A 24,750-nucleotide genomic window follows, 5' to 3' on the forward strand; every position below is an offset into this window, starting at 1 on the left:
CTCTATACCCGGCCAATGTGGTGTTCTTGTAGGGCATTCTCTGAAGGATGAGGGATGTAAAAATACACAGTATTCATATGTAAATTCTGCAGTTTAGTTGTAAAGCGCCCCGTCCCCATGTGTTAAATTAGGGAGCCTACAAAACGAGGACGACGACGGCTACGAGGACTTCATTTAAAACACAAGTTAGCGTTATTCATATCACTACGAAACTATTTCATGTCGTTTCGCGTTAAAAAATGTGAAGTAACTGTCGAGGAATTAAACTGGTATGACTCGGTTGGATGCGTAGAGAGAGAACTGAAAATTCATCGTCATGTGCTCACGTCCTCCACAGAACCTTGAATTTGGTCATTTCACGTCGTCATTTAGGAGATGACGGCAAAGAAATGTACCAAAATGTAAAACGCACGTGCAGAGCGTGCAGAGCCATTGTTTTTGCTCACTAAACCTGTTGTGTTGTAGCGTCGTCGTTGCCGTCGGCGTCGTCGTTTCGTAAGCTCCCTAATGATGAGATGAGGCGGGCTGGCCTGCTTCCCGAGATATCGATTTCTGAGGCCGAGATCTTGGTTCCCGGGGTGGATAAGAACGTCGGCGCTTGTAGGGCAGCTCTGCTTGTAGGTTAAGGGATGAAAATCTTCCGTAGAAACTGCATAACTTTTCAAAAAGTTTCCGATCCTAGAGAAATAATGACGGTTCGTTAGGAAAGTGCGTGCGATGTTTTTTTGAGAAGTCACCATAGCTACAACCCTCGTTTTCGATATACTGGTATTAAAATTAAGTACGAAACAAAAGGCATCATCTCGTGGCTCTGGGGAAAAAACTCGTACAATTCCTTCCATTTATGCCCAAGAACCTCGAGATGATGTCTTTTGTTCAGGATTGAATATTAATACATCGAAACTGTTTCTATTATCCAACGACAGCTTGAACGCGGTGTTTCGACGAAGAATTTGGGTGAAAGGGAAATTCGCTATGACAAAGGGCTACCGCTCGAAACATCATTAGTTCACAAATGTCTCTTATGGTTGTTAATGTACCTTTATCAACATGTTTGACAAAAACAATTTTTTCATGTTTCACTCCCCACCGAACTGTCCGAACTCCATTATTCGTCTGTTTTGATGAAGGGTGAACAAGGAAGAAAAAATAAGGGAGGAGACAGGTGAAAACTCTCGTCCTTCACCGACATCAATCAATCATTGACTTGATTCTGAAGCCTATGAATGGGAGCCTTCCCCATGCGGCATATCCCTTGAATCAGACACATCCGGACATTATTTTGATTTTTTTTTTTTTTTTATCGTAGGTTTACTTGATTTTTGCTTTCGTTTGACAATAACTTTATTCTGATAGGCCATTCTAAACAGTGCAAGGAAATCGGGGCGTTCTAAAAATAGAAAGATACGCGCAAAGGTTGACTGGGACCTTGCATGGGAGAGGCAAGCTCCCGTTCTATCTGAGTGTAGGTACAGTATCCAGCTGAGGGCAGTGCCCTCTTCTAATTGGCGACACTTTACTAAACTATACTAATTCGAAAATTAGCAAACACTATCGAAGTCACTGAAAGTCATTTAGAATTGTATTCTAAAACCAATTTATTATTTATGTGAATGTGTAGTTACATATTTGTAACCGTCTATAGATGAACTCAAATCTTTGCCCTTGTATATGTCCTTTTATCTGGAATATATTTATAAGCACTGCTCGCCTCGACTAGCTTTTGCTAACTGCGAGCATTGCATGGCTTTGTGATTTTTTTTTCTACAAAATGAACTGAAACTGTCACTGGCAAGTCCCTCATACCTGGAGAGCATGGTCCGAGGCACGGCTTTACTCAACCGAGAGGGACTAAAACATACAAATAGTTAGACTTTTTAAAATGGCGGCGCGCTAGTTCTGTTAACGTAAGTAGATAACCAGAAAGCTCATTTGCGCCCCAAACATGTCAGGCGGTGAAAGTGGAAGTGTAGAAAGTTCTCGTACCAACGAGAATCACCAAAACAGCACATTTAGGACGGAAACTGATACGACTGCCGACAACACAACTGATGTGGAATCCTCAACTCTCCTCACGAGCTCGGCTTTATCTTCTACTCAAGTTGATAGTGAAGGGGAAAGCAAGGTTACTAAACATGAAATCGAAAGGAAACAGCTTCTACATGATCTAGAACTTCTTCGCATCGAGCTTAGCCAGAAAAATCTTATTATAGACAACATGAAAGTCGAACATCTTAGCAAAGTTGACGAGTTGGAAGAACTTCTAGAAGATACGAGACACGACAAACAGATCCTTCAAGCGCGACTAGAGTCGCAGCTTCGACTTCATCAAGAAGAGGCAAAGAGTGCTCTTGAGCGAATGCGACAAGAAATGGCCAAAATCTTTAAAAGACAACAGACCTTGGAATTCGAAAACAAGAAACTCGAGGAGAAGGCGGAGGATTACAAAGTGGGACTGGCCAACCTAGAATTACTTTCTGATGAAAGTTATTTGGAATTGAAATCTAGCGACCCTAATCAATTAGGCCTGAGGGAATTTGTTATGGTCAGTTAAATGCCACGGTTTTTCCATAACATTAATCTTCATTTAACATATTCACGCTTGAGGGGGCCCCCATTGATGAGTAAATTTGTATTGCGTTAGACAGAGTAAAATCTATAAAAAAATTTGGTTTATCAACGGAGTTGATAATGTAAATTGACCACCGTACAGAGATTCTAAAAGCTGACGTTTCGAGCGTTAGCCCTTCGTCAGAATGGATTCGCTCTGACGAAGGGCTAATGCTCGAAACGTCAGCTTTTAGAATCTCTGTACGGTGGTCAATTTACATTATCAACTCCGTTGATAAACCAAATTTTTGTATACTACTTCCCCACCGACGCAGCACCACAGTTTCTTTAGAAACTACCCCTTCATAAAATCTATAAAGCCTGGTTTCCATATGATCTGCAACGGTCTGCGACCATCAGAAGCTGTCTGCGTCTGTCTTATCGCAGACGATCGTAAATACAGGAACTAGCAAATGTTTCCATTTAAATGTGAAGTGATCGCAGACAAGCATACCACCAATCCCCTGCGAAGCGAGGAGAAAAAGGAGTGCATTTACTTCAAGTCTGATTGGATGTGTTTTAAGGCGAACAATAGTGTGTTGACGATAGGACGTAGGTCCTCTCAGACACGTTTCCATTAAAAATTGTCTTAGTTGGAAACGCTGTAATGGTTGGGAAAGTAGAACTAGATTCAACTTTCCTGATCATCCAGACTGTGTGCCGCAGATCGCTGCAGATGCCAGGGATAGATGTTTCCATATATCTGCAAGGTGTAGTGCAGCCCAGTGGTTGGGGCGCTTGCCTTGAGATGTGGAGATCCTGGGTTAAAGACACGTTCTGACTACTTGGACTCATTGAATTTGTTCCAAGTAGTCCCTGGTTCAATTTCCTGGCAGCACTCTTAAATAGCGAACTGGTTTACCTCCAGCCAGTTGGGATTCTTAATGTTGTTCTGTTCAATGCTCAGAGATATTTGCTACTCGCTACTCTAAAAATCAGAGGGTAAATATGATAGTTACTTTACTTTTTACTATCTACTATTGTAGGTCAGCCCACGTAGAAACAGTGTATGTTTAAGAGTGCGTGGAAGTGAGGCTTTTGGGCAACATTTGATCAGATATGGCAAAGAGTAAGAAATTTAGGGAGAATTGCCAAAAAAAATAACAAATGATGAGTTCCTATCCCGAATTTACATTCTCTTAAGAAGAAGAGAAACTACAGTTGTTGAGTGGAACCTCCCTTGAAATTTTTGCACATTTGGGGTTGTTATTTCAGTTAACACATCCATGTGCTGTGCATTGCCTTGCCGTACTTTCCACAATAAAATTAGGTCAGACAAAAGCTCACATTACTTGAGAAAAAGTGAAGGAAACAGTCAAGAATCGAGAAATCACAGTTCTTCAATAGGAAATTCTTGTTTTGACCCAAAAGCCTCATTTTCGTGCCTTCTGAAACTAACGCCGCTGAGACGTGGGTTCAACTGTAACAACGGCTATTAATTAAAGTCAACTCAAAATCAAACTTTTTTAAGGAAGGGAAAACTGGAGTATGCAGAAAAAAAACTTCCCAGAGCAGAGAAGCAACAAACTCAACCCACCTTATGACATAAAGTCTTGGAATTGAACCCAGTGCACATTGGTGCATTCCCTTTCCTTCTTTCATGCAAGCCCTCTTCATTCTCCCTTGGGTTCTTGTTTCCCCTTCCCCTTCCCCTTCCCCCTCAAATGCCTGCTACATATGCTAGCCACTATTAACCCATTGATCATACCACAACACCCCGCAGTGTGGACTTTGTCATTTGAAGAATGGGAGCAACTAATTCAAGGCTAATTCTTGTTGTAGAAGGGAGGGAGGGGCTGAACTGAACATGGATCTTACTAACCCCAAGATTTTTATGGTAGATTGGTGATTAATGCTACTGACTGCATTTGACATGGATATGACCACATCCCAACACTGACTCAGTGCTAACAGAAGACAACACAGTCAAATATGCAACATTTTCAAGATGCCAGTGTAAAAGCACACTAATGAATACCTTCTGTAAAAACAATTATGGTTGTGCCTTGTTGTTAACTAAGTTAAATTGCATCAACTAATGCATGTCATCATTCTGCATTATGTTGGACTTAATTGAAGGCTGGAGGATGCATTGCTTTTTGATGCCAACTAGTTTGCTTTTATGAATGAAAAGCACCAGTAATAATAGTTGCTCTGAATCAAGTCTACCTATAATCTTGTTTTCCTTCAAATCCCAATTAAATGAAGATAAAATGGTAAAACAACCCATTTATGTAACCTACATGCTTGCTTTCTTTTTTCAAATGTTAGTTGCATAAACATTGTTATGCTAGTAAAACAGTTTAGTAGGTACTGCCAGTCCAGCACAATAATCCAAGATAACCATTAAAGCCAGTTTTGCTTAATATTTTGTAGATCAAAATTTATGAAGCCAGGCACCCTTTGTCATTGGAATGTGAAAGTCTTCGGCATCAGATGGAAACCTTAACACATGACCTTCACACCAGAGACGAGGAGGTTGCCCTTTATCGCAAGGTGGGATTTTTCTCTTATAAGAGATCACTTACAGTATGCACTGTGCTGTTGCTGATACTTCAAATGAAGTGTTCTGATGCAGTTTTTTTCCCTTATCAATGGGTTTAAAATAAAGGAAGCTGAAGAGGAACGCATGGGACGCACAGAGATGGAACAAAGAGCACAAAAGCTGTCTATGCAATTAGAGAGGTTACAGTCACAGGTCAACCAAGGGGACTATAAGATCACAAATTTTGACCAAGTTAGAAGGTAAGAAATAAGGAAATGTTGCTTTCCAACATCAAGTGTCTCGCAAATAATATGGCTCCATTAACATGTACTGTATCTTCAGTTGAAATTTTCTAAAACAGATTTTTTCTTCCATATATGAAAAAATGTGTGGCCAGACATACAGGTTTTGAATCATATTTGCCCATCCACAAACGATTCAGCCTTGTGACCACCACCTATTTATTTATTTATTAACTTTGCCAGTCAAGCTGGCAGAGTGCCACAACAGCTTGTGCTGATTACTGTGGCCCCTTTTTTTACTCTCCCAACCATGATACACAACAGAAGACAGACTGCAACACCGGGAACTAGCTGCTCTACAGTGCAAGTGCGTGTGTGCACCCTTTGTGCTACATGTATCATAATCCTCTGATGTTATTCTGTTTTCACCTGTCCACACAAATACAATAAACCTCCATATTTTTCAACAAAAGTGTACAGTATGAAGGGCATTTAAAAAAATCTTTGTTTTGGTGACCAATAATGCTGTATTTGTGTGGACACAAGGCAAAAATGTAGGAAAAAGTGTTCGTCTTAAAAAAAATATGTGTGTGGACAGAGGGTATGTTTCATTTGGCAGTTAAACCAGTTTATTTTCCTTTTTTTGAAAGACTTGCAAATTTGTAGTTGGCCATTTCATGGTTAAATAAGCCATTTCATAAAAAGTTAATCATTTGGGTTATGTCCATTAAGTGTAATCTACATGTATAGATCATTTAGCCAAGCCGAAAATCTATAGATAACTAAGATTTAGCCAAGTCTGATAGTTGCTACGAAAAATGCACAAAAACTGAGCAAATTGTTAAAATTCATCAAATGCTTGAAATAGTTTTTACTTTTCAAACACCGTTTATTTTATAATAAAATGAAAGTTCAGCTAACCATTTTTGATATATCATGGAAAATTATCCACGAGCAAAGTTCAAAACTGGCATGCAGATTTGAATTCTCAGTTTAAATTTCAAAACTACTGGTCATCTGTGACATAGCTTGACTGTAACTCCTAAATTGCAAAACTTTTCCCATGGGAATTACGGGTAACTAAGGATATAAAATATATATTAAACATAGTTATTGGCCAGTCCTTTGTTACCCTGATGATGGCCCAATGTCAAAAACGTTTGGATTTTAATTTTTAAGTAGGTATAATTTTTAATGGGGTTAGGTGCAAAAGCAACAATGAGATGGTCGGTTGGTGGGTGAGTAAAACATTGAAATTTAGTTGTACACATCAAGACTCCATTACCCAAGAATACATGTAAGAATCTGGTATCAGGTTTACCGGTAATTGTCCTCCCTCAGTATCAGGAAATTGTCTATTTTTAAATACCAAGTTTTGCGGGAAAATTAATAATAGACCAAATCGGCTAATCCAATGTTGTACCACATTCAAATCTCTCAGGGTTAAGATTCTTTGTGTATTGTATTAATTATTTTGCATTATAAATTATAATAATTTAGCATTCATAATAAGTGACATGGAAATACTGGGAACAAAATGTTTTATTCTTATTTAGGATTTGATGTGGGTACAGCATTTAGTTAGCCGATTTGGTTTGTTGTTTATTTTCCTGCAAGAATTTGTTTAAAAAGAGATGCTAATTTCTGACGCTGATGGGGACTTGGCCAATTTGGGTAACTATTATCCTATGCAAATGAGACTTAACCAATGGTTATCGAAGGAATTACCAGGGTAGCAAGCAAGTTAAGTAAAGCTGAAGGGTTGTTGAGATATTTTACTGCTCAAGGTGCAGACAGAATGAAGTACAGTGTAATAACATTTTGTATGTCCTTGAATACCGTGATTTTAGAACTTTAATGATTGTCTTTTTTGTTTAGTGAGCGTGACACTTTGGACAGAAATATCATGGAGTTGAAGAAAAACAATACGGTTTTGGATGCTGCATTAAAAACAAAAGCAGACAGCTTACTGGATTTACAGAAAGAGGCAAGTTTTTTCCTTTTCCTGTCATGTACAATAAAATTTATAGACAATGCTTGAGTAACTAAAAATAAAAAACCAGCAGTTTTTTAATGGTAACTGCGATCTTTTTAAGTGCACTACACACTATGTCACCGGGTTGTAAGAGTGAATGAGTGAGATAGTGAAAGTCCGTGGTAGCAAATAGGCCCGCAGTACATGCATAAATCACGAAAGGTCTGTTGAAAGCTTGCTTGAATTTCAACAAATGAGCCGCAAACCGGCAAGAATTTGTGCCCCTGATGAATAGCAAAGCCGCTTATATTTCCAAAACAATGGAATTACCTGGTGATAAATAACCTCGTCTAGATCTGAAGTAGAGTGAATTTTTGACTTAGTTTGCAGAAACAATGGTCAATCTTGAGAGTTAAATGATTGTGATCTTTGTTTTGAATTCGCACAATTCTTATTGAACTTTATAACACTTGAAGAAAAGAAAAAAACAAAAACCTGGTGTCTTGCCGTCATTTTGTCACAGATGTATCCTTTGTTTCTTGAGTTGGTTAACAAGTAACACGCAAGATAACTTGATCACAGGTAGCCACTGAAATCGATGTCACTTTCGATTTTGCGATTTATTTGTGCAGCCAAAGGTACGAATAGAAAAATAATTTGATGTAGCAAAAATCTTCCTTCCAAAATGTGTTTTGCTGATGGTAACTTTTCCTATTTGTGGCACAGAATTTATGTTGTTTTTGTGTCGCAAATTTTGTTACCGATGGCTTTTTTTAATTCTCGATCGACACTTCTAAAAACGTCCTTCTGCTCTTTCTAAAAACTGTGTGTCAATAATAATTTACTTTTGCATCAATACTAATTTTGTTTTGCAAAAGGCAGGCTAGCAAAATCTGTACCTTGCTTAGCTTGCATTTTTGAGCGTTAAAATAGAATTTTCAGTGCCATGTTTCCAACAGAGAGTCATATATTTTGAAGTCTCCCATCCAGACACTAACCTTGCCGGACAGGGATTAACTTAAGTCAACTTTTGTCATGGAAAGCTGTCAGATGCACAGAGTACACGGTTATTCAATACCTTGCACATGCATGTGTGACATTTGATAGCAAAAGTTAATAATTGATGCCTATACTTTACAAGAGGGGATACAGAGAAATGCAGCCAATTTGCAGCATGTGTTAGTATGAGAGAGTAACTTAAAATGAAAGCACCTCCTTGATGGAATTTGACTATGTTGATGTCTTATGGTCCATTCTGGTTGTCAAAATGTCAGTGGCTTAGAACTGCACATACCCGGAGCATCAAGTTCCATCATGATTGTATTTCAGACCTTGGCTCAAAACGTTTTCAATTATTTTAAGCCCACTAATTTAGAGCAAAATCTTGGCTCTTTTTTTGAAATGTTTAGCTGCATACCAGTAAACAGACTGTAGCACTGCTGAAACAAGACAAGGATTACATGAACAGACAGCTGCAAGAGATTAGAGGACGCTGCACATTAGCTGAGGAGCGACTGGAACAGACAGCTAAACAGCTAGAAGACACTAAACAGGCTAGGGAAGAGCTATACGAGAAATATATCAATGTAAGAGAACAGTACAAGTCAGAATATGAATTGAGATTGAAGACTGAAATTGATGAAATGAAGGAAAAGACCTCCACTGAGTTGGACAGGATAAGAGTTGATACTAAGGAAATGTTTGAAAGAGAAAATAGGTAAGTTAGTTCTACAGGGTAGTTTTCTCATCATTCTAAAATTAGGTTGCCTGTTCTCACATGAATTTGTGGTACAAAGGTTACCACAATTTACATTACTTTCCGGCCTGAGACTGTCATATGTGGAAAAATTACGAAAACCTCCAGCTGGACTAACACTGTCACTCAGGGTCTGTAAATGACTGGGGAGAAAGTGTTACCTTTGTCATGACATCTGCAAATGGTTAGACACTCTAGTCTTCTTGGATAAAGACGATAAACTGCATTCCCCTTCTCACAACCCTTCAATCTATCTTCATGACCATGTGGGATGTTTAAGACCCCACACACTATTCGCAAAGAGTAGGGCGTGGAGTTCCCAGTGTTGTGGCCTATCCTCTGTGGTATATCATCGTTGGGAGCCTGGTAAAATGCTTGGAAATAGTCTATCTCCATCAAGCTACTCTAAAATCTGATGTTGAATAAATATTTTACCACAAGCTAAAAAGTGCTTGTGATCTCACAATCTGATTGGCTAATTTGCCATTGTTGTTGTTAAGAGTCTACACAAGGTTGTTTGTGTCAAAGTGTCACGCAATTGTGTAGCCAATCAGAAATGCTCATTTTGGGAAATAAACCAATCAGAACTCTTGCTCTTTCTTTGTGTCACTATCCTTGTCACCTTCTGAAATAAACATATTCTTTGACATATTCAATATTATATTGTAGTCAAAAACAAATCGAATGTGGTTCAGTGTTGTCTGTACTCTTATCAACAATGATAGTCGTCATCACAGTGGTCAAAATTTGTTGTGGACTCTTGAGGCGCAACATTTTGACCACTGTGATGATGAATATTGTTGTCGATAAGAGTACAGACAATGCTGATGATGATGATGATGATGACATGTTAGTTGAGTTTGTTGGCCCTCTACCCGCTGCTTAAGGGTGAAAGGTTAACAACATCTACAGTATGTCCACTCAAAAATGTCCCCTTTAAAAAAATTAAGCCTTTTCTACCTTAGGGTGACACTTTTACTCTAATGCCAGACCGATTACTGACATGAGAACAACCCAAATCTCTATGTGAACTTTCAAATCAATAAAAATATCAGGGGCAGATCTAGGGGAAGGATGCGCATCCACCTTGAGAAGAACTGCGGCTTTGTAATACAACTGGTATTCTGCGTCTAACAAAAAAAATCCGTCAACAGTCAGCTATGCTAAAATTTCCTTAATGTTGCACCCTCTCCTTAAGAAAAATCCAGGATGTGTGGATCCACTCCTGAATATCCAACTGTTTGTGCCTTTTGACAGGAACCTCAGAGAGGCAAGGGACAATGCACTTGACGAAAAAGAAAGAGCTTGTTCCAGTGAGAAGGAATTGACATCAAAATATGACGTGCTGCAATCAGGGTAAAATATGTTCCATTTTGTATGTTGAATAAAAACTTGCTTTATTATTTTAACGTATTGCTGAGCACATGTGCCTCACCTACACTAATAATAATGTTATTTACAGCTGCTGTATTATTGCTGAAACTATACAAAAGTTCCATAGGTTCAAATGTTTGGTTTTGAAGACAGAGTCGAGTATCTGAAGAAACAACGCTTCATACAATACAATACATACTTAATCACTCCCCACAGGGGCTTTTCAGGTCCAATGAAATGTAAACATTGAAAGAAAAAGAACATGCCTTGGTTGTTCAAATAGGGGATAACGCTATCCACTGGTCATACATCATTATCAATTGGATAAATCACTAGCAAAACCAATTGAGGTATCCAGTGGATAGTGATTTATCCACTGGATAGCACTATCCACCCTTAAAACAACTGGGCCCTGTACAGCAACTTTAAGAATCCCTACTGACTTGAGGCAAACCAGTTGGTTATTTACAAGTGCTTACCAGGATCAATTTCAACACATGTAGTCGGAATGGGTCTTGAACCTGGGATGTCCAGATATTAACTGAAGGCATCAGCGCCCTAGCCACTGGATCCCACTGACACCTTCATGCTAACACACATATAAAGGACAACACAAGTTAACCATTATGTCGCGTGGAGGCCTATTTTTTATTCCTATGTATAAAGTGATGTGGACTCGCTTGATGTTCTTGCTTCTTGCCATCACCAGTCCACTGCACCAACCAGTTGTCCTATTTTTTATTGATAACATTTAATCAAAAATAAAAGGGAAATAATGAATGAAAAGTTCCTGTTATTCCTATGTAGGTTTCGCCAGTTGCAGTTGACATCTGATAGCAGACAGTCTGATCTGCAAAAAGAGATCAACGTCAAGCAGTTTGAATTGGAGAGAACACAAATGATTCTTGATGAGACAGCCAACAATCTGAAGCAAGTAAAGCTGGAGGCAGAAAAGTACCAGAGAAAGTGCGAAGTATGTGCAGACTGATGGTACAGTGTGTATTTATTGAAAAGTGTGCTTAGGTAAAGGTAAAGTCACTGCTTACGAGCCAGAAGGCCCATCATGAAGCGACTAGGAGTATTTATACTCCCCCCTGGATGGGATGCTAGTCCATCGCAGGGTTACTCCCAGCATTACGCCGGTACCCATTTATACACCTGGGTGGAGAGAGGCACTGTGAGAGTAAAGTGTCTTGCCCAAGAACACAACACAATGTTCCCAGCCAGGCCCCGAACCCGGACCACTCAATCCGGAGTCGAACGCACTAACCATGAGGCCACCGCGCCTCCCACAAAGTGAGCTTTCATGATTGTAATGATTAGGCTAATAGTGAATACAGTAGTCTACCAACTTGATTTATTCAATCATTCACGTTTATTAATTCGCTGCAGTCCAAAAGATTGTCACGTTCTTTACTGGTTGGGTAGTGCTAACCATTAGCTTCAAGTGATGCAGGCCAATTATTTCATTGGACTATTATTATAAAAATTATGTGTTTGAAGGAACAGCATCATGGATCTTATGCATGTGCTGAAGTGATACAACAACTTGAAAAAGGTGACAAATTTTTTCAAGTTTCATTGCTACATATATCTTCGTAACTACACCATCTACAATGTATATGGCACGAAACAAACAAAAAAAAAATCCAAAAGAGCAATATAGCCGAGGGTTCAATGAGTTTTATTATAAACTAATTCGATTTTGAGACAACATTACGGCTTTATAATGATGGCTAGTTGGGAGAAAATATATTTCTATATTGGGTGGAGTCGTGAGTCGTGACACCAGTTTTTGAGACCACATTATCCCCAAATAATGCTGCCTAAGTTGCCTTACACCCAGTGAAAAGGGTACAAGTTTTGCGATACAATGAATACTAGCCAAAATCAATCCTACCGATCAAATTGATGTTGGGAGACAGATGAAAAGTTTGTTACTCACTCGAGAGCCTGCCTGTGAAACTGCTCCTTTAGATGGGGCTCCTTTTTTTCTGTTGTACAGTACAATAATATATTTTAAATTATTATTTTTTGAGCCTAATGTTTTTTGAGCCAATCATGAGAGCTATTTTGAGAGCTGCATCCTGAACCTTTAATTAACCATGATGTTTACACTCAAAATCGTTTTTGGACTGGCTAGGGGATGGGAGGATTAAGGAGCAGTTGCAAGACACAAAAACTGAACCATGTTTATGCTTGGAACTGAATCCTGCGTTCAGTGAGAACATGAAATTTATTTTCTTGCTTCTTATATTAAACGCTTTAGATGAAGCTAGCAAGAAGAACATTAATTGAATTGCTTTCCTCTCTGAGATGTGCAACAAGACTTGATAATATAAAAATAATGAAAGTCAAAATTTTCTTGTTTTTGAAGGTGTTGAACAAAGAATATTATACTTTGCAAAATTCATCTGAGAAACGTTTGGTAGAGCTGGAATCTAAGTTGAAAGAACAGAGTGACAAGTTGACAGTCTATGAAAAGCTTGAGAAGGAGCTTGATGATGTCATAATGCAGGCAGCAGAGAGTAAGAATTTTAAGTTATCTACCTACTAAAAAAAGGTCTTTTCACTTGTAAGTGTCACAATGGACACCTCATTCTTATTTTTGCCAAATTGTGGCTAATTTCTATAAATCTATGTGAAGCCAGTTACCGAGGGGCAAGATAGGCCAATTAAGATGCACAGTGTAGGCTTCTAAATTTCATACAATCAATGTGGTGTTAGCTTCGATGAACTGCTACGACAGGAGCATGGCAATTGAGGGAAGTCAGATAAAGTGCTGAAGACTTATTTTCATTGTATTGTTATTTCTGTGTATGATTTGCGGCCATTTATTTTTTGGGGGAAATTTGTGTTATATAGTAATTTGCCCCTTTTTATGCACAAAGCCTTTAATATGTAAAAAACCAAAGTCGAGATTTTTAAATATTTCTGCACAATCCTGAACGTTTAGCATTTTTTCTATGGAGTGGTTATTAAATCATTGCTAGGGGTGCTAAGTTGGTGATCTGTTTAAAATGTAGAGGTGGTTAGTATTGTACCCAATAACAGTTTTCTTTCATGGGTAAGTTTGGCTAATATATAATCATAGTTATTTGGGTCGGTTTAAGAACTGAGGAAACTGATTATGGGTAGCCATGACCCCCCTTTGGCAGCCTAAGGGTTGCTTTTGAGCCACTCATGGTTGCATATGTTATGGTTCAAATCTTTTTAACCAGTTCAATTTAGGTTTTTCTTTGTTTCAGATTATGATAAGGAATAATTATTAGACAAAGAAAAATCAAAATTGAGGTGGTTTGAAAACTTTTAACGAGAAGAAATTTGAACCTGCCCAGAATGCATGCACTCATGCATGCTTGGGTGAGGTCATTTTAGCATGCCATTTTCAATGAAAGCTTTCTTTTCCCACTCCCTTTTGAGGGGAGTATTCTTCTGACTTCTTTCATCAGATGGTGCCATTTTCGTTGGCCTTTGTGATTGCTCCTCAGCAACAGTTTCAGCCCTCAATCTTTCTGGCACCAGCTCCAAGATTGCTAGTAATGAAATGTTCCCTGATTTTGATAAGCATCACTTAGTTCCCCATTGCCCTTCTCCTCAAATGTAAAAATCTTTTTATAGACTGCTAGCAGTCCTTTTGAATCAGTCAAATGGCCTGCTTTAGTCAGTCATGCGACCCAGCCAAGGGAAGAATGGTGGTAGAGCGAGGTGCTCCCCTTGGCTTGTTTGCATGACTAAAGGGGGCCGTTCGACTGACTCAGAGGGGACTGCGAGCAGTCTGATAATTTCTTGGAATGAAACCAGTTTTAAAGTCTTAAGAAAGTGTTAGGGCAAATATTGCTTAAAGAGTCTCAAACTTATTCAAATTTCCAGATGGACTCCATACATGCCAAATGTTTTGTTTAATTTTCATTGTACCTTTCTTTTACTATTATAATACCTTCTTTAACATCAGCTATTATTCTTTTAGTGTTATTAATAATTTTATTTATAGATTGTAATTTTTAAATAACCTTGACTTGAAAATGACGTTTAGCCAAAATAGAAATGTCATAGTTTTTTTAGTGTTTTTAGCAAGTGGAAAATATATTTTATTGCAATTTTTTAAACTCACTTCTTCTAATATTACTTTCATCTAGAAATAAAGATCACTCTGCTAGTCAAGTGAACACATACCGTGCATTTTACCTTTCGACACACCCACCCGAAAAATGGGTTTTGCCTTGAGTAGGAAACCCCTGGTGAAACATGAACCATGAGTTTGCGGTATATCTTTTCGAATGAATGGCCAAATATGGTTTCGTTTTGTTGATTAAAAAAAACATAGCTGTAGAGTCTAATAAAAGTGCTTTGAAAAACCACACAAGAGATTTGGGTATCATATCCAAATCTTTAAAGGTTTTCATCTACTTTTTAGTTGAATGTCCATTTGGTGTGGTATACATTCTGTGATTGGTGGACTTAAGTGATGAATAGTCTATTGCGGAGTTTGAGAAGCTTAGGTCATGGCATTGATCAAAATTATTTGTGCATCTTACTGCTAGTAATCTTGGACATACATGTAAATAACCTGCTCCCAAGATAATCTGTTGCTCATTAAAAGCTTTGATGCACACACTGTTCATTAAAGTAAGTCTAACAAATAATTTAATTTGTGTTGAAGTTGACAATGAAGCAGATGCTGAACGCGTCCTGTTTTCGTATGGTTATGGTGCAAATGTTCCAAGTACAGCAAAGAGGAGAATGCAACAGAGGTAACTTAAGAACAGCAAAGCATTAACCTGAGAGTGAGACAAAGATTTTACTCTCACTGGCTGTGTATAATTTAATAATAATAATATAGTTCAGAGCTTGGAATGACATTATTATCTTCTTTTTTAATAATGTTGTGGAAAATCATGGTTTGACTGTCCAGTAAGTGAACCATCCAACAACCTGCTTTTCTGGTTGTTTCTTCCCATAAATTTTCTGACTGACTAACTTTGTTTTTTTTTAAGCTGACTGGCTTTGACTCACAATTTATCTTTGTTTGTAGTGTTCAATTAGCTCGCAGAGTTCTTCATTTGGAAAGAGCAAACACCTCTCTCAGAAATGAGATGGAGAGAGAGAAGAAGAAGAAAGATTTACTTGGAAAAGAGGTTTGATTTTTTTTAATCATTAAAGTAAAATTGATTATAGCACGTTCACAACGAAAATGTTTGTCAAAATTTAGTCTTATTGATTTCATACATTCATTTGCATGTCATACAGTTCTTCAATATTATTGAGATATGACATATCTCACTTTGTTCTGTTTGCCTAAATACAGCTCATAAGCAAATTTGAAAAACAACATTTGCTGTTTTTTTGTCTAAAATCTTTGTGGGTGTGAGAAGGCCCATTGAACACCACTCTCTCTCTCTCTCATCTGGACAGGTTTTTTTCAAACTGATTCTTGGTGTCTTATATTTCTGCAGCTTTCCAAGGTGACATCACTGTTGAATGAGGCTCAGCAACCATATAACTACTTGATAGAAAGCATTAGGGCTCGGGACATGCAAAATCAGTCTCTTAATGAACAGCTGACATTGATGGAGGAGGATATGAGGTTTGTCACTTCTGAAAAATCTTGAGGTTGAGGATGGTGACTGTAATGGATTTATATACCGTTCATATCACATGCAGACTTATGGTGGTTTATAATTTTCTGAGACTACCAGCATTGCGGGTTTCCCCTTAATCTTCAACAGTTTGTGGGTCCCTTGATGTCCGCCAGTGTTGATGAACAGGAAGGGGTGTGAGATTGGGCCTATGGTTGATACTGGTGGTCCTTTGTCTGAGAAGATGTAAAAGTCTAACCATTTGCAGATGAATTGCCTTCTCTTCAGTTATTTATGTATATAAGAGTAAAGACCCAGAGTCAGTTGGTCCAACCAGGATTTTGAACCTGTGAACTCCTGCAACTGTCTGAGCAACTGGTTTTCAGTGAAGTGAAAGTTTCTCTTTCTTTTTCTCTCATGAACATACGAGATTTGTTGTACTGTAGCAGGCATTGTGTTCTAAACAAATTGGCATCAAGGATCAAAAAACTTGTTTTTCTCAGTCTTCTCATGTTTACTGTGATGTTTATGATTCTGCGGAATCTCAAACTACATTTTGGCTTCCATCAATCAAACTTCCAACACCAAGCCAAGAGTTGACTTACCAACCAGCATTCATTCAAACTTGACACCAATGGAAAGCGATGGAATCTTTACGAATCCTTTTTCTAAAGTACCTCAAAGAAGATATCATAATGGTATCCTAGGGTTGATCTTCCAGGCTACTGTATGTCCAGAAATTTGATTTATGGAAGTGAAAACGCAGTTTGGCACTTACTGCTTGAAGATGAGATTCTACAGAATTATGAAAATCGCAGTAATGTAAGCCTTCTCACTGGTTTTGATAATCGTTGAAATATTAGGTGTCAAAAGCCGATAAATTATTTGGTGGCCAAACCACTAATGAGCTTATACATTTGTCAGTTGAGTTTCACCAGTGGCAGAGTCAAATCCAATGGTCTACCCACATTTTGCACACTATTGCAAGCTTTGTTGGTCCAATCAATAAAATGATTTTAATTTTTAAAATGTAATTAGGTAACAATAAAAAACTTAGATGTTGGCACAACATCACCCAAAATAGTTTGGTATCCATAACATGGTGCAGTCATTTCCACATCACATTGTTGAATGAGCAAAACGTAGGCATAATATTGGAGCATGTTGGGTGAAGTTGTTTTGGGTCAGAATTCAGACCCAGCCACACCATTCTGTTACAACAGTAACTTGATTGTTAAAGCCAGATTTTTCCATTTTGTTCAGAAAGTTGAAAGCTGAAAAAGAAGACCTTGTTAACACTCGTAACCAGCTGTCCTCAGACTTGGAAAGGCTTCTTAATCAACGGGAGGTACATGTTACAGTCTGTTTTTTTAATAATCCCTATGGTATCTATAAAAAAAATGATTCACAAAGATTTGAAAATGCAAGACTTGTGTAGGTCACAGGATAAATTCAATTTAGGTGAATTTAAGGTAAACTGCGGTAAGGGTTTTTTTCTGTCAACTGTCTGAAAAAAGATTTTCTCTTTGTTTTGTGGTCCACAGGTTTTTTTTCCCTCCACATTTGAGACCTTTCCTTTCTCTTTTATTTTGTTTCCCCTGTGAAGCACCAAGGTTCATTCTTTTTCAGTCCTGTTTTCTCTACTATATACTGCGCGTACCCAGTTATGTCCAGAATTGCAAGTAATTGAATGCACACCCAATTTTGACATCCAACACAAAGTGTCCCTCCCTATACAGGGTTTTCGAATAAGAGGCAGCAGCTGGTGAGGTTTGCAGGTTATTGGATGTGAACTCAGCGCCCACTTTTCCCTTTTCCAAATTTTACAAATAACATGAGAAACATTCGCACGGAACACGAGCCTTGGATTGGGAAAGCTTTGTTCATGAAAAACAAAAGAGACTACTTAATTTCGGCGGCGATTTTCCCTGGGGAGAATGCCCCCCAGATCCCCCTACAAGCTTATGCCTTCGGTGCACATTGTCCATTCTGCGCCTTCTCCTCAGGTTTTTGCCATCTACTAAAAATCTTATTGAAAACCCTGGTCCCTTTAAGTCTAAGCCTTTGCTACTTATTTCTATCAATAATTTAAGAGTAAAGGTTAGTGCTACTTTTAGCTTAGGGTAATTTCAGATGTTTATCCTTACATAAGGAACAGAATTTGCTTTACACTTTGTGACCTTGATCGTCTGTATCCACGACACAAATGATATTGAAGTTGAGGAGAAGAGGAAGGGGACACTGCGTAACCCATCTAGAAATCAGCATACATCGAATTTGGGGCATTTCCGGGCATATCTGCCTTTTCTATGCATACTGTCATCGCTGCTGTATGACAACCCCATGATCAACCCTCTTTGCCCTGACTGCAGCATCCACAACCTAATGCGCAAACAAGTACTTCACTGAGCAGTAAATGGGGGTCATTTCACTCAGTACGAGTTCTTCCCTGTTTCCTCATACCATAGTAATTTCGTCAATACAGTGATTAACAATTAGACCCTTCGCCCTTTAAGGGCTACGGGTCAGTAGCCCACGAGGCGAAGCCGAATGGGATATTGACCCGTGGCTCTTGAGGGCGAAGGGGCTAATTGGTTTAGTATCACCCAACTAGTCGGACAGAAAAGGCAATAACAAATTTAGCAAATGCAAGTTAAGGAATAATTATTTGGGAATAAAACGAAAGAAAGCGTCTCGAGGACTATTACTAATAGTCCTCTTGACTAGTAGCGTAGCCAATTATGCAGGATTTGCAGGATTTGCAGGATTGCAGTATTTGCATTAGTCCACTAGTTGGGTGATACTACTAATAATTATTGCTGCTTTTGGGACCCTTTATAGTACCAATATTACATGTTCTAATGATGGGTCTTGAGAATCAAAATTTAAATCTTCAAATTGTGTGACACCAATCAAAATTATGTTAGAACAAAATGTTGGTCTGCACTTGAATGTGTTAATGCCATATATTAGGCAACAACGAATAGTTTGAACTTAGAACGTTAGTGTTCATGATTCACAAGAAAAGACTAATTTTTGGCTTTGTGTGCTTCAATAAAACTGAGCAAAAACACGCAAACGCCATCACCTTGATAAGCTTAACTACTTTCAATTGACAGTTAACGACCAGAAATATTAACACTTGGTTGTCATTGTGTTTTTTTGCGCCCACCCCCTATGAAACAGAACTAGTGTTAAAACGTATCAGTACCTGATACATGTATGTTGGTACAACACCAAGATTTGGAAATTTGGTAAACTTCAATCAATAATTAATAGTATTCTAATTCACCTGAAAAAAAAAAAGAAATACTTGTCTGTTACATTTATCTTTCTAGTTTTTGTTTTTCGTTGTTTAAAGTTAACACTTATTTAAATTTTAAACAATCACTTAAGAAATAGGTTGAACAAAGGGTTTACTTTTGGCAGGAAATGGCTGTAATGAAGCAAGCAATTATTGGTTTGCATTCTACTCGAGGCTCAAATTCACAGGTTACCAAAACATCTACTGACATCCATGGGCAAAAATCGCATCTCAGGACATCAGCAGTAGGAAGTACATCCATGCAAGCAGCTCATCGACCAAAACCAACTATATTTGTAAGAATTTTTTTTCTTGTCAGTTTACATGTCTATCAAAGGTGAAGGCTACAGCATTCACAAAATTATTCTTTTTCTTATTTGGTGCAGACTAAGTCAGATCCACCAACCTGGTACAGAAAGTTGAAGAGTCAGAATTTAACTGGGCGAACTACGCAAGAGTAAGTTTTGCAATCAGCTCCACAACAAGGGTTTAAGAAGGGTTTTAAAGGGGCTACAACACAGGAGGTTTGCTGTTTTCTGTTAAAATGGTCAAAAAATCAACTTTCATTCCCTTTACTTTTGTATGAAATGTTTCTGCTGATGTAAGATGTGAGATCATTTTTCTCAAGAAGTGACACCCCAATTATTTTCATTGTCATTACTTCAAGACTCTTTGTGAGGAGTTGGTTATAATCATTTTATATCCAGTCATCCTGAGTGGAATAATTGTTTTATTAAAATCTCCATGGTGTTCCCGGGGGTAGTATTGTTGACTAGAGCATTGATTTCTGCCTCGGTCACTTCCGGTCCAAAACGGCGTTTGTCGGCCATTTTCCCAGAGCTGCAAAAATGTTTTCAGCTCGCTTTATTTCCGACGTGTTCCTTGACCATATTAGGCACAGCAGGTATATAAACTGATATAAGAAAATCATAAAAGTTAAGAATGTTGCTGAAAGTGCCAAAATCTTAACAAATGTCCAGACGTTTCGGGACTGAAAGAAAAAACTGATAGCCTGTGTCCGGCAAGCCAATGTAAATTCTGGAGTTCTAGTTCAGTTTTTAATAATATCCTTTATTCTCATTTCCAATTATAATTAGTAGTGATGAATTTTTAAGAATATGACAAACACTGCTTTTCATATCGTGAAAATTGCTTGTAGCAATTATTACAGTTAAGATTGTTGTTATTATTATTATTGTCCCCTCATGGTTTCTCTGTTTATTTGCTTCAGGTCAATGTGATGCAGTGTAACTAAAGTACAATTTAGGATTAAATGTTTTAAATAATAATAATTATTGTGCCTCAGTATTCGTGGTGTGGTAATTAATTTTATTGTGAGAAACTGAAGATATATTAATTGCTGTGTTGGTAGAATGTTTGTTTCATCCAGTGAAACACACAATGTCATATTACGTCCAGCAGTGTGCAATGCAATGGTCCGGTTTCAAGTCTCACGTCATTTCTTAAGTTGCTTGATAAACTGTGATCACAGTTCACTGTGATATCATTTCTTATCATAAAAAGTACAATTTTGTCGTATTTTCCACTGATTCACTTCACAAGTCGTTATCGGACAGTTTAATAAGCCAATCACATTCAAAGTTGTATTTTAAATCAACCAATCACAACCTTGGTTTAAATCACCATAGAGACAGTGTACAGACTCCTAAATAGGGACTTTCTTTCTTTCAGAGCGACATTAAACAATTTGTGCCTCCTTTGTCAGTCTTTTAATGCAAATTTTCCCTTTCTTTCATAACGTGGCTCTTCTTTTCTCGGAAACTGTAATTCTTATGATTAATGGGCAAGAGTACTTCGTGTCCTCTAATTCAGTCTGTAATCATACTTGTGACAAACAATTGGACTCCCACTGCGCGGTTGTCCCATTTCACTCGTGTAATTACAGACCGAATGCTGCACACAGTCCCATTGCCATTACATATCAGCAGTTTGGATGGAAGGCTTTTGTATTATATATTTTCTATCACAAACATACTGTATGGACATGTAAGAAGGGACTACACTGTTATGTTTAGTCAACATGATCTCTTTTGAATTATCAGGCAAAAAAAGGCAATAAAGTGTGTTGAAGCTCATTTTCCTGTTATATCATCTTGCTGTTTTTGTATGTAGTAAAATAAGTGTTTGCCTCAGTTTCTCTGGCCAATGGCTGATATTTACGTTGCCATGAATATTGCATACATACATACATATATATATACTTAATTGACCGCTCCCCATAGGGGCTTTTCAGGGCCAATGAAACAATCAACGAAACAACAGAACACAACAACAACAACAAGTGTTAAGAATCCCAACTGGCCGGAGGCAAACCAGTTGGCTATTTACAAGTGCAGCTGGGAAGTTGAACCAAAGACTACCAGGAACAAATTCAGCGAATGATCAGAGCGGGTCTTGAACCCGGGATCTCCGTATCTCAAGGCAAGCGCCCTAACCCACTGGGCCACACTGCCTCTATGTCGAAATTCGCATCTTTCCTATCTAAAGACTGGTTTTCACTAGTGGTGCAACTGCAAGCATAAGAAGGCTTATTTCACCGTGAAAACGGGGTTGACGCAAGCATAAGCACAAAGATCAAGGATTTTTCAAAAATTTTCCTTTTCCTTATGCTTGCGTACTCTTGCGTCGTGTGAAAACGAAACGTAGCATAAGCACAAGGCAATTTGCTACGTCTGGCCAATTAAAGCACCCGTTCCAGATTCCCCACGTCTGAGCATTTCAAACAAAATGGCGGATGCCGCGGTTGATTTTGATTCTTTTGTCGACGTTTCGTTTTCACAAGCATAAGCTGCTTATGCTTGCGTCGCTAGCGAAAACCAGGCTTAAGCCATTTTAAGGTCTCGTTAAAGGTAAATTTGGGCATCTCGCTCAATTATTTTGTTTTTGCAAATCTTGAATCGGTGGGATGTGACGTAAATTTTCTCGGGAAAAAATTCTTTAAAATTAATTATGAAACCGCTAAAATCGCTTTACTCTGTTTCCCGCCATAATCTGCGCGCGAAAAATTTATTGACGTATCACGCACGTGAAATGAGTGGGTGTCAATAGGCCATTTTTCGAAATCTCTAATATTCACGTTGATCTTGAGGCAGTGAGGACAAAAACAATACCGTAGAGTTCCGATAGGAGCGACCCTCGTTACTCTCGGAATTAGCAGCCTTTGGGGGTCGCTACTTTCGTGGGGTCGTTACTTTCGGGGAACAAAAATCGTTTACAATTAGAGCTGCTGCGAGCTTCTTTTCCGAAATAACTGTATAGAGTTTTAAGGCCGGGACACACTAGGCGACATGTCTCTGCGACAAGTTGCTCCATGTGTACTACTTGCAAAACAAGTCGCTGCGACACGACGCCTGTTCGGTGCACACGCAGTGATCTCGTATGAGGGGGAATGTGAACTAGTTTTCTAATTCAATATGGCTGACCATATGACGCTCTCTCATTGGTTCATTTATATTTTGTCGCAGCCACTTGTTGCCGGAAGTGTACACGACACGTCGTTTGCTCGTGGTATGCGTGCTGGTCGATGGTGTCAAGAACCGCAGACTGTGAGTTCCCTCTTGGATGATCTCGCTCAAAAACTCAATTCGGGAGAGTCCTACGATCCTGATGAACCTTTCCAATTAGAGTTCGTGCACGTACGTCGTCACGACGATCGTTGTATGGACGCCGTATATCGAGACACTATGGCTTGTCTCGTCGATATTCGTGCTCGTGATATTCACGTCATCTCCATCTGGGGATGTCAGTGCTCTCGTCTCAAAAAGGAGGATCCGCAGATCAAAGCGTTTGTGGACGCTTTTACCATCGTACCACCTATGAATCCTCGCGATGATTTCTTTGGTGGACGTACCAATGCTGTGCATCTCTATTACAAGATCCAGGACGATGAACGGATCTTCTATATCGACTACATGAGTCTGTATCCGTGGACCAATAAGTACGCCGTGTATCCTGTTGGTCATCCCGACTTCATCTACAACCCGGACACGACGGATCTCTCCGAGTATTTTGGTTTGGTCACCTGCACCATTCTTCCACCAACAAGACTCTTCCACCCAGTGTTACCTTATCGATGCAGCGGTAAGCTTACCTTCCCTCTTTGCCGTACGTGCGTGGAACAGGACATCGACAAGGCTCTGCATGACAAATCTCTCGAGTGTACTCACAAGGATGCAGAGCGTGCTCTGACCTGGACCTGGTGTACCCCCGAGTTGGAGAAGGCAGTGGAGGTCGGCTACGTCATCTTGAAGACCCACGAGGTAGCCCATTTTCCATCTAAGAAACAAGGCCTCTTTGAATCGTACGTCAACCGTTGGCCAAAACTCAAGGTGGAAGCCAGCGGTTGGCCTGCAGGTCCCGCTCGCGACCCTAACCATCCCGAGTGTCAAATCAAACGTGACGCATACGTGTCCAATTTTGCTCGTCATGAAGGGGTCCAGCTGGAGCCTGAGAACATTAAGAAAAATCCCGGCTTGCGTGCCTGCACCAAGATGATGTTGAACTCCATGTGGGGAAAGTTTGGTCAGCGCGACAACCTGATGCTGCACAAACTGTTCTTCGATCCGCAACCTTTTCAGATGTTTATGGATTCGGACCAACACGATGTGCGCTACGTCAGCTGCCTGGATGAACACTGGGTGGAAGTCCACTATAAAGCTCAGTCCGAGTGTGAAGACTTGAACGTCAACACCAACGAGTTCGTGGCTGCCTTTACCACCTGCTGGGCGCGACTCCGTTTGTACGAGGCTCTCGAACGTCTCGGCAAACGGGTCCTTTACTTCGATACGGACTCCATCATTGGTGTGAGTCGTCCTGGTGAACCCGACGAAACGACGGGAACTCATCTTGGCGAGTTTACCAATGAACTCGGTGACAACTTGTTCATCCGAGAGTTCTGTTCGGGTGGTCCTAAAAATTACGGCTATCTGTGCAACGATGGGAAGACCGAATGCAAGGTCAAAGGACATTCTTTGAACGTTGAGGGTAAAGCCCAGCTCAATTACAACGTCTTGCGACAAAATACTTTCGACGAACTGTGTCGTCCTTTGGACACACCTCGGAAAACGTCCATCCATCAAGCCAGGAAGATCGTCCGACGTTCCAAAGAGCATTCCCTGCACACTCAACCTGCGCAAAAGAACTATCAGCTGGTTTACAACAAACGCGTACTTCGACCTGGTACTGCCATCACGTACCCCTATGGATACAGTGTCACCGAGGAAGATTCGTTCACAGACGATCGTCGTGGTTTCGCTTCGGCTTTACACGACGATGAACTGGATCTCGATGAAAATTGAGACATCCAAAAAACCAAAGTTGCGGGATGCGTGTGCGGGGCACCATTTTTTCGACATCCAAAAAACCAAAGTTGCGTGTGCGGGGGCACCATTTTTTCTAAAAACTG

General features: G+C 39.3%; 2 protein-coding genes across 2 annotated transcripts; both read left to right on the forward strand.

Annotated features, from left to right (window-relative positions):
* The first annotated feature begins 1,866 nt into the window (after positions 1-1,866).
* Positions 1,867-21,432, forward strand: LOC138016423 (progesterone-induced-blocking factor 1-like). Its single transcript, XM_068863565.1, has 15 exons — positions 1,867-2,545; positions 4,987-5,106; positions 5,222-5,355; positions 7,216-7,324; positions 8,722-9,029; positions 10,326-10,424; positions 11,250-11,415; positions 12,820-12,970; positions 15,106-15,196; positions 15,478-15,580; positions 15,899-16,029; positions 17,285-17,369; positions 19,451-19,621; positions 19,712-19,782; positions 20,557-21,432. Exons 1-15 carry the CDS (start codon positions 1,946-1,948, stop codon positions 20,564-20,566), a joined length of 2,349 nt encoding a protein of 782 aa, XP_068719666.1. The 5' UTR covers positions 1,867-1,945; the 3' UTR covers positions 20,567-21,432.
* Positions 21,433-22,759: 1,327 nt separating this feature from the next.
* LOC138017619 (uncharacterized) lies at positions 22,760-24,643 on the forward strand. Its single transcript, XM_068864657.1, has one exon. The coding sequence runs from the start codon at positions 22,760-22,762 to the stop codon at positions 24,641-24,643; it is 1,884 nt and encodes a 627-aa protein (XP_068720758.1).
* Positions 24,644-24,750: the final 107 nt, after the last annotated feature.

This window comes from Montipora capricornis, chromosome 9 (genome assembly GCF_036669925.1).
Source record: "Montipora capricornis isolate CH-2021 chromosome 9, ASM3666992v2, whole genome shotgun sequence".
NCBI classification, from domain to species: Eukaryota; Metazoa; Cnidaria; class Anthozoa; order Scleractinia; family Acroporidae; genus Montipora; species Montipora capricornis.